Source organism: Mus caroli, chromosome 11 (genome assembly GCF_900094665.2).
Source record: "Mus caroli chromosome 11, CAROLI_EIJ_v1.1, whole genome shotgun sequence".
NCBI classification, from domain to species: domain Eukaryota; kingdom Metazoa; phylum Chordata; class Mammalia; order Rodentia; family Muridae; genus Mus; species Mus caroli.
Genome location: NC_034580.1, coordinates 32,428,990 through 32,440,195, shown reverse-complemented (window position 1 = coordinate 32,440,195; position 11,206 = coordinate 32,428,990). Strand labels below are relative to the sequence as shown.

The 11,206-nt window shown below is 38.2% G+C and overlaps 1 protein-coding gene across 7 annotated transcripts in view; it reads left to right on the top strand.

Annotated features, from left to right (window-relative positions):
- Tenm2 (teneurin transmembrane protein 2) overlaps positions 1 to 11,206 on the top strand; it is a 928,441-nt gene that overhangs the window by 76,164 nt on the left and 841,071 nt on the right. For 6 of the 7 annotated variants that reach the window (XM_029483889.1, XM_029483894.1, XM_029483891.1 and 3 more), the window contains exon 2: positions 3,307 to 3,582. In XM_029483889.1, coding sequence (XP_029339749.1) covers positions 3,307 to 3,582 — 276 coding nt within the window. Of the gene's footprint in view, positions 1 to 1,958; positions 2,155 to 3,306; positions 3,583 to 11,206 lie in introns of those variants that run through there. The other variant, XM_029483892.1, reaches the window with a different exon arrangement.

The window sequence follows — 11,206 nt, the reverse complement described above, 5'->3', positions numbered from 1 at the left end:
GAAGAAGAAGAAGAAGAAGAAGAAGAAGAAGAAGAAGAAGAAGAAGAAGAAGAAGAAGAAGAAGAAGAAGAAGAAGAATTAATTAAATGAGCTGGGCATGTTCTGCATACCTGGTTTTATCAGGAGCTTCTGGAAAGCAGGAGGCAGATGTAGGGGAACATGTGTTCTTCAGATATGGAGTTTGTGCCTCTACTCTCTCTTTCCTTAAGGTTGTAAAGAAAGAACAAAGCGGTGACTGGTTCCCATCAGAAATCTTAGTTTGGACAGTCACAAAATGTCAGGTTTCTCTCTTCCACTCAAACCTGCCATGGAGGTTAATAAATACATAAACACAAGGTGAATTAGAGTGAAATCAGCCTTCCATCACTGAGCAAAGCAGTACAAAGCAACAGGAAGCTATTACTGTAGTAATCTCCCCGACAGCCCTTTTAATTCTGAGCAGAAGTGTGTAAGGTTGCCAGTTGTGCAATGAATGATGCAAAACATTGGTTGTCTAACATCAACCCATACAGAGCAATGTACAGAAAATGGGCATGCTCAGAACAGGCTAAAGAAGTCATGATAATTTCTCAGTAGAGAGGCACTTTTCTTTCCATGTATTCACTCCATTTAAGATGAGCACCTGGCAAACAAGCTGTGAAGATAGGGAGAATTGGACCCTAGGTGACCTTTCATGGTTCTCGGTCCTTCCTCTGTGGGGTATTTAGTACTGCATAGATTGTATTTTTATATATTCTTTGATTAATGTCTCATTCTCGATTACACTGTAAATGTCAAAGAACTCTACTTTAACAATGTCTACTGTAACATAAGGAACAATAAGTACTTGTTGAGCGATTTAATAAATGATCAACCTAGTTTGTCTTGTTACTGTTGCTTTCCCCTCCTTCTACAGTGTGTGACTCACCAGCTTGAAGAGGTAAATCAGGAATCCTAAGGGAGGCTTGGCCCAGAACTTGCCTCGGTCTTATTGGTGTGTTAATGGTAAATAGAAAGGTAGCAATCTAGGAATCATGTGGAAACTGGCATTGGAGAGGGAAGATATTCTTCAAATAGACGTTTAGGATACTATTATTTTATTGGCTTTGTCGTCTATTTTTTAAGTTTAATATAATTCTTAACTTCTTCCTTCCATTTTTTTCTCTTCAAACCCTTCCACAAACCCCTTTTCTCTCTTTCAAATCCATGTCTTTTTTCTTGCTAATGTTGATACATGCATATATGTGAATATATATATTCCTAAATATAACCTGTGCTACCTGTGTAATGTTACTTGTATGTACCATTTTAGGGCTGACCATTTGGTATTGGACAAGCAATTGGTGTGGTTGTCTTTGGGGAGGATTATTTCTATACAGGGCAATTTCTTGAGGAAATCATTATCCTTTTAGGGGCCAATCTTCAGTTCTCCTAATATACTATGGAGTTACTTAAATGCTTTTTCCCTTTAAATGGATTATGGCACAGTTATCTGCTTTGGTGCTCATTTGTAGCTCAGGAGCTTCAACCTTGAAGCTGAAGCCTTAACAATATTTTTTCTTTGTTACTTTGTGGCTACTTTAAATCTTATGAAATTTATACCTGACCACCATGACGCCAAGTTTGTTGTAGGGTAACACAGGATAATTTGAATTTGCTTAAAGAGGGGATGTAATGAATTTTCCACCCTGGTTTTTTGGCCTGGGCTTACTAAGGCCACAGGGTACAGGAGCTGCTCTGAGTGCAGGCTTCGTTTCCTTGGATAATTACTTCTTTCCCATCAAGGTTCTCGAGCCTCAGACTAAATAATAGAAGGAAGGAAAATTATAAGCAAAGTTGCCTTAATGCATGCTCTATTTAAAGATGAGAACAGATTGCTACATATAATCACGTGTGGAATTATAAAGAGGTATATGTGAGTACCGGTTGTTTTCATTTATTCAGGGAACAGGAAAAAATACCTTTCTCTAACTTGGAAGACAAGATGGGAGCGGGCCGATATGAAACAACGATCTCCACTTGCTACAGTGCATGCAGTGAGAACAACAGAGAGAAGGTTCTTGTAACCGAGACAATGGATGGATATGAAGCCAGTACCTTCTCTTCCATAGACTATGAAATTCACACATGTGTTAGCATCCAGTGACAAGGGAATACTTCCTCTCTGGGGGAATGGTGAGGGCAGGGCATGAAAACTGGAATGGAAAACCCTGGGTAGAGAGTTTCATAGCAGCTGACAAACTGCCCTTAGAGAATATTGCAACTTTCAGCCCTGTAAGTGAGGACTGCTATCCCTCCTCATGGACAGTGGATTCATCCCCCATGAGGCAGGAATTTGTACTTGGTTAACTCTCCAGTGAATAAGGCTCACTCGGCAGAGACATTATATCTATGGCTTCCTTTCCTTTCTGCGGTCCACTGGGCAGTGAAAAAAGAAAAGTCAAAATTCAGAATAAAAGTGCATGTGTCTGGCTGGAGAAGTGGCTCAACAGTTAAGAGCACACTGTCTGCTCTTCCAGAGTTCCTGAGTCCACATGGTGGCTCACAACCATCTGTGATAGAATCCGATGCACACTCTTCTGGGGTGTGTCTGAAGACAGCTACAGTGTACTCATAGAAATAAAAATAAGTGAATAATATTTTTAAAAGTTCATGTGTCTAAAGCAAATTAAGAGCATGATAAGTTTGTAAAATAGTGGGTGTTCTTTAGCATGAAAGCTAAAACAGTGGTACCACATATGTGGATTATTTTAGAGTATCACAAGTTTCCAGTAATGAATGACGGAGAAAAGTATATGTAGAAGTTAACTCCCTCCCACACCCCATGATGGTTACTTACAAGATTTTTCTCTACTGATACTACAGAAATACATTTCTTCACTTGGCTCCATGGTCATGAACTAGATAAAGAAATAAGATATGGTAACACAGCACTGCTGAGTCAAGAGAAGCATTTGAATTCTCTGGTCTTGGTTCCCTTATCCATAAAGTAAACTTCAATAATATTATCTCTAAAAATGATGATTTTCAACACCAACAAAATTTCCCAAATAAAATATACAAAAGTAAATTTTTTGGTGTATATACTAATTGCGGTGAGTGAGGTGCTTTGATGTTTCACCGTGGGGTTAGATGACAACAGATCTCTGAAAGGAAGTCTGAGGTTGTGTTAAAGAAATGCATGCCTTTGTTTATTTCTCATGGCCAATGTCCATGGCCCATATCTGTGCATCATAGAAAGTCAAATACACCTGTTGGACTTGTGGGATACACCTCAAGCTTGCCCAACATTCCCACAATGTAACCTCTCTGTTGCTGTCATTCTAGGGACAAACTTCACCCTGGCAGAACTGGGAATCTGCGAGCCCTCCCCACACCGAAGTGGTTACTGTTCCGACATGGGTATCCTCCACCAGGGCTACTCCCTGAGCACTGGGTCTGATGCAGACTCAGACACCGAGGGAGGGATGTCTCCAGAACATGCCATCAGACTGTGGGGACGAGGGATAAAATCCAGACGCAGCTCTGGCTTGTCCAGCCGCGAGAACTCAGCCCTTACTCTGACTGACTCTGACAATGAAAATAAATCCGATGACGACAATGGTAGGCCATTTCTTAAATACATTTCTATGCTCTATGCACTGTGTTGTTGTGGACTTGGGGTTTCTTCTTGTTTCTGTTTGTTTCTAAGGGGTTTAATACAACCATACATTTGCTTTGCTTTTAAATCGATCTTGTCTCTCCAGCCTGAGCAAAACAAATGGGATCCCTTCTAGCATGCACACTGGAGATGAGAACTTTTAAATCACATTTTGATGGTAACCCACTATTCAGGTGTAGTCATTTGGTCTTATTAGCAAGTAAATAACACCGTAAAAGAAGCGGCATGATAAACTCTGACCTGTCCTTGGAGACTGTCCTCTTCTCCATATTCCTAGGTCTCAGTATTGATTTCCCTTCCCCAGAAGAGCAACCTAGACTTTTTATTCCCCTTTCCCTTGAAACTCTGTGAAGAATCTTATTTTATCTTCACCTTTCATTTCCAAACAGCAATGCCTCATATCCGTATTGAAGATCAAATTTGGAGCCCATGATCTAGAGTTTAATAATGACAAATAGGAAGTGTCTTGTCTTCCAAGCAGGCTTCTCTTCTGTGTTTCCTTTCCCTCTTGGTACCTATATAGGTTAATGGCTTCCCGCATCTTCCATCACAAATCACGGTGGCCCATCCATGAGCATGTAGGTGAGTTTTAATGAAACCTGGAGAATTAAATACTTCTGATCATTAAGCAGCAAATACTGGGAAGCCTGCACAAGTACTTGAAGAGATAAGGTGTTTGGCTATGGATTTCTATGAGACTCAGAACTGTGTTTAGTCAAAAACGTCTTTTAAGAAAAGGACAAATTAGGTACAGCTGACTTTTGAAGAAAACCTCCAATGTTCTGTGTGTTTTGAATAGACTGCCTGTTTGCTTAAAGAATTACCATTAAAATGTTTACAAATATATCAGTTAAGAATGTTTGTGTGAAGTCTCAGAAACTTATATTAAAGGAGCTTTGAGTGCTATCTTTCACTGAAAAGAGAAAAAGGAATTTCCAGGCAAACGGCACTTTGTGAATGTAAATGCATAGCTAAATACCGTTTAATCTGATGACTGTGTTGGAAATATACCATTTCCTGGGTGATTCACGTATATTCGAAAAGATGTCACTTCGTTGCACTGAAGTTTACTTTTAATTTCAAAATAATTTATTCTGTGTTGGAGATGAGATGATGGGTCTTACCGCTCCATTCCCGTAGCTAATCAATATGAACACTCAGGAAATTTTGTACTTGACTCCTTTTGAATGTTTAACAGAATTCTGAGACTTGGCACATTCAACCCTCTGAGGGGCTTATTGGCTAAGAGATTACTTTTAAAAGTTTCAACGAAGATATACATCAAACTCATGTACTGATGTCCCTTTTAAACTTCGGCGTGTGTCACATAATGTTTAAACAGAAACAGTTTAGTTGTCTAGTAAAATCACTGCAATCCAAGAAATCACAACACATTTTAAGTAAGGCATTTGAGAAAATCTCCCAAGGCTGCCATTCACATAGCTATACAGGGAACTATGTACCTGGTACATTTTATACATATTTATAAACTGTCCACCCTCTTAAGTTATTTATACATAGCACTTAAAAACTCAGAGATTCCTGCTAAAGCCATGTGAAAAACAACAAATTATTTAAAAATAAAAAAGTACTTGCCTTGAATTTACCCAGAATTGCTGTGGGTGGGAAATGTTTGTAATTATGTATTTAGTAGACAGAAAGTAGTCCATTTTATACAGCATTATTGGAATGCATGGTATTTGATCCAGCATTTTTAGAATTCATGGTATTTGAACATTTTTCACTTTGAGAAAGTCTCTGTAAGTCCCTGAATACTGATAGGAACTCAATCCTTTGATACAATATCTTGATTTTTTTTCCTTTGATGCCAGTTATAATGCAATCAAGAAAAATATACTTGGTGACGCTATTCAGTTCCATTCCGTAGAAGATGAGTACACTTGGCAAATTCTAAATGTATTGAGGTATCTAAAGCTATCTAAAGTATTCAAGCGAGGCGATGTTATTTTAAAATATATATACAACCCTTTTTTCCCCCTTTCAAAGATTCTTAATTATTTTCATCTCTTCTAAGTATATATATCTAATGGACCTTTTCCCCCTCATATTTAGGCTGAAAAATAAAAGATTGTGTAAATTGTAGCATGAATTCTTCAACACACACAAAGAGAGGTGCAAGAAACCCTGCAGGCTGGGGTGTTAACTTCACTAAACTTCTCGCTCTTTCTCCCTGACACATTCTGCTTAGCTCACAGAGAAATCAATGCTTTTTCACATCACTGACTTTATGAAGTTTGGGAATGTATTATCATATAGATTGACAGTGGCCCACCGGTTCCACACCACAGCATGGACCCTCACAAAGCAGTCATTAATTTCTCAGACTTGTACCCAGCAATGGCTTCCTCCATAACAAACACAGTGTCCTTCAGAACCAAATCAATACTCTTTTAGGTATGCCTCTCTTAAAGGGAAGTTATGAGAGTCTGTGCTTTGAGGAAGAAGCCCTCCAGTCCCCCTTTAAATTGTAAAGATACATGATCGGGAAGTTTTTCTATGGGGTTCTTCATTTGCAATTTCTTTTGCAAGGTGGGATCTGGAGGTATAAAGATATTTCAATATTGATTTAGAGGCTTCATTCAATATCCTGATTATGATTTTGCTAAGCATAGTTAAGAAGGCATGGCAGCTCTTTAGAAACCTATTTCCCTCTCTTGATTTCCAAGTGTGTTTCTAGCCTTTAAAACCCTGTGCTATAAGATCCCTGGGTTTGTCAATATTCTTTCTTGGATGAGTGGTGGTTGAGTTTCCCATGAGCTGTTGAGACACAAATAGCCCACTGAAAAGCCTGACAGTTAGTCCCAAACATACTGCAAACATCCCTAATCTTATTTATTATGATATTTTTGAGGTATAGATGTTCCACGGTTTCCCTTATTCTCAGCTCCTTATTGTGTCTGTAGCTAGCATTATGCCAGGTTGAGCAGGATTGCTTTAAATAGATAAAACCCACAGGTCCGGGGTCTCCTATCAGGTACTTTAACTCTGGCTTGCAGCTAATGATGGCTTGGCTGGAAATGACAATGAGAATTGAGAACAGTTAGGTTTTACTGTGTGAAACCTGACCACATCTGTACAAAGGGCGTTCCCAGGGACTTTAAATTAGAGTCAGACACTTTTTTTTTTTTCAGTAATAAATGTCCCACTTAAAATATGGCCTCTTAAAGGCTCTTTGCATCACCCGAGTTGTGGAGAAAATGGGACAGTCACTAATACACAAGAATAACTAATTGCCTCCTTAAAGATGCAGTGCTGCACACACTGGAAAAATCTGGTCTATGTATTCCTGACTCCCTTAGGCGGTTTCTTCACCTTGGAGACTTAAAAATATCCATGGGGTTTCTTTCTTTTCTTTCTCTCCTTCTTTTGTCTTCAGCATACTGCTAGTTATAGCTACTTTATTGGAAATCTAGAGGGCAAAAAAGAAGAGAAAGAGCTTGTCTATATAATACAAATTCTGAAATTATGAAAACTTAACCTAGCATTGAAAAAAAAGAAATGCATGCCCCCCCCCATTTACAGCAGAAACAAATGAGAATAATACCCATTTCTCTCACCTATAGGTTCGGAGATTTGTAATTTTCATAATTCATTTTGAGTTTAAAGATAGAAATGTTGACATGATTTTATTTTATTTAATACAGGCTGCTTCTTGGCACATGAAGGCTTAATGGGCTAGATGTGTGGGCATCAATCTGTTAGTGCTTTTGCAAGCAGATAGCAGTGCGTCGGTGCCTTCAGTAGAGTACCACATAACCAGGTGCTTCGAATTGTTAACTGTGATCAGAGAGATGAATCCCAAGGCAAGGGAGAATCTTCTAAAAATGGGAACAATTTAGATGTTACCGTCAAGCAAGCTTCATTCATTTACAATAAGAAGTTATCTCTCTAAGGAACTGCAATACTCGAGTACACCTTAATTGAGCACACATAAGACCACCCCTACTTTATTATTCTGTCTACCACAAACATTTCTTTCGTATTTCATGATCCACTGTGTTCATTTTTCCCCCTCTGTCACAGTGACATTTACGGGAGGATCCCTAAATCAGACACAAACATTCTCTATTAGTGGCAGACATCTCAAAGATGCATAATTTTGCTATTTTATGAAAAACAGTGCAATTGTGGCATAAAGTCTTATAACATGGATCATGTAGGGGTGCATGAGGCTCTGCCCCTTTCTACAGGAACTACTAGCAGTTAATGTTTGCTGAGGGTGAAGGGGTATTTCTTTCAGTGTTCTTCCAACTGAAAAGTAGCCCAAGTAACCCATTCTCCAGGAAATTACCTCATGCCCATGCACACACAAGAAATGCTGATATAAGAGGCAGGATATATACAGGTACAGATACACACACACACACACACACAAAGACACATACACACATAGACACATAAACCCAAACACACTGGCCCACAGACACACATGGACATACAGATTGATGAAAACATGCATGTACACACACACACACACACACACACACACACACACACATGGGCACACACATGGACATACCCACATACACAAACACATGCATGGACACACAGAGAGAGAGACACACACACACAGATACACACATAGACATCACACACAGTATGAAAGTTGGATGGAAAGAGGAAGGAGAGGGCATGTACTTAATAGTATAATCTACTAACATGTAATCAGTACACATGTAAAACTGTCAAAGAATAAACCAAAGGATTGTTTCCATGGAACATAAAGAAACTATTTTAATCCCTTAAAACAAAGTTTCACACACACACACACACACAAGAAAAGAGAACAACTTTCAAGGTCATTGATCACAAATAAAATAATTTTAAATCTTTTTTTTCTTATAGTTATAAATTTGCAAACACAATGTTTACAAAGAAATGTATTGAGCGGGCTAAAAATAGATTGAACCACTGACGGGCACGAGAATAAATGTCACAGGTCGGCAGTCTTGGTTTTCCTGAATGAATGGATGATCCCATTCTAGTGACAGGTCCGATTCTATGAAGGTCTAGTAGTAGAAGCTTTAGAAACCTTGTAATGTTTAAAAATTTTTTAAGCAGAGCACATAAAAGTTCTGATAGACTCAGAAACAAAATTAGGAGTTGTGCATGGTCACATGTCTGGATCCACAGGAAGAGGTGAAAGGATGGCTGCTGTGTACATGTCCCTATGGATGGCTTCCACATGTGAAGCTGCTGAGAAATTAAGCAATATATGTGTTACTGTAAAGTAGAAGAAGGTGTTTAAAGATATGAGCTGTGCACCTCCTTTTAATACTGCGCCTTTCACTGTATAAACCTCACTCACTGACATGTTCTCTCTCTATAGATAGATAGATAAATAGATAGATAGATAGATAGATAGATAGATAGATAGATAGATAGATAGATAGAGATAGAGATATAAAGGAAGGGATATACATATATATATATACATACATATACATATATGTATATCCCTTCCTTTAGTGTTTCTTTCAAATCTGTTAACACTCCCAGTGGCAATCACGCAATGGCTCCATTTGATACATACAATAAATAAAATTAAGTATAAGCTTTACTTATGGCATGGACAGCTTGCTTATTACAAGTGTGATATCTAGGCCTTTGGGCCTTTGGGGGGCGACGTTGGGCTGGGTAGATGATCACTGGGCTCTAAGCTGCCAGGTTCCTGATACCTCGACTTTGACTTTCAGTGAACTGGGGAGCATCCAAAGGTGGATGAGGTAGATGTTTCTGGCCGAGCACAATTGAAAGCTCTTTGGTCAAAAGAATCTACCTTCTTAGCGTCTTATTTTTTCCCCTGCCTATTGTTTGTCATGTTTGTGTTCAGTTCTTTGTCAAGAATCAAATTAAATTTAGAGATGGAAAAGATGTACCACAAATCAAGTATTAGAGTCATAAATACAATGAGTCAAAGCTAAGAGCATATAAATTTCCTACAGACAAATAAATCAGGATGAACATGCATTGAAAATAATATCAAACTAAAAGCGATCGGAGAACACTGGGCACATAATGAGGTAATTGGATTGGCTGTTTTGAAACTGGGATACATCAACTGGAAGGAGAAACTTCCAACTAATAGCTTTGTAAATAGAATAGAAATTTCAGACAGGTGGGCATTTAATTTTGAGTACTATTGAATGCTTGTGGGAAGACCTACCAAGAAAATTGTCCTTGCCTGGTTTCTCTAATCTCATTTTAAATTATGTCAGAGGAGTCACAAGACAGAAGAAATAAGTGACTTGTAGGAGAGTCATCAACAGTAGAGATTATGAACTGGAGTCGTCAGGTTAGATATAGCCCAGTTAGTGACTGCATTTGATCAGTGCTGTGCTTAAAGAAACACAATAGTGTCTTTGTACAAATGAGTTATAATAAATTAGAAATTGTTTAGGTTTGCAAGGAAATAAAAAAAGGAGGGGCCATTTATTTCAGACTTCTCTCAAAATGCAGGTAATTTGGTTTTAGGATTCTCTTTGAACAAACCGGGGTTAAACATGATAGGGTAATATCGGATGTAAGCAGGGCCCACTTTGTTGAGCCTACCTGAGCTCTCTAGATGGTGCTCCATAATTTAACTTTCCTTAATGTGTGTACAATTCTTGAGTTAACAACCTTGACCTAAGTACAAATTTTATGCGCATCAGAGATAATCAAAACTGTAAAATGCAAACTAGAGGCCAGAAATTTTAGCTCCATTGAAAATATGCTTAGAACAGAGGTTTTCTGATTTGTAGGCCTGGCCCCTTAGCAAAGTGGATTTGATGTTGGTATGCCACTCTTCTAAGATCATTGTAAGGCATTTGGAATCAAGTGCTTCCAAAAAATTTGAATTGAACAAACATCTATTTAATTTATAAACCAATAACAAAATCCTATATAACTATGAATATGTGCCTGGTAACTATATCGAATTGATCTTCTAAAGTAGTAATTTTGAAATGTCAAGGGTAGAAATCTTTAACACATATACTTAGATATACTTTAATAAGAAAGTATACATAGGTGGAAATTTAGGAAGGAGTTGGACTGAATCCTCACTTTAAAATTTAGCTGCTATAGCTGGTTCAGGAAAATTCCAGAGCTTTTCAGGGGGAAAAATCACTTAAAGAGGGAAAACAAATGGCTTAGTACTAATTATTTTCAACAAATGTTTACAAGGACAATAAGATGAGTCAAAATTCTACCAAATCAGGTATGGAGAGGAAATGCCTTAATCTTCAGCAATCCTTTAGCATTCTCCAGAGAAAAGGATATAGGTGACGCTTTCTCATACTGGGCCGTGAACAAGTGGAAGACAGAAATGATGTTGCCCAACCAAGGAAGTTTTCACCAGTGAACACCCAGGATTAGTCCTGGGAGGATCCCTTTATCCATCAGTGAAGTAGAAGTCGCCTTACCTTTCCAGGGACATGCATGATGGAGAATAGATAACTGAAATAAATACAGGCTTATTTAGTAATGAGATACTTAGTAAGGAGTAACTGAGATGGTTGGATTAGCATTCTTTGCAAAAGAATAAATTAAGGATTATCTCTG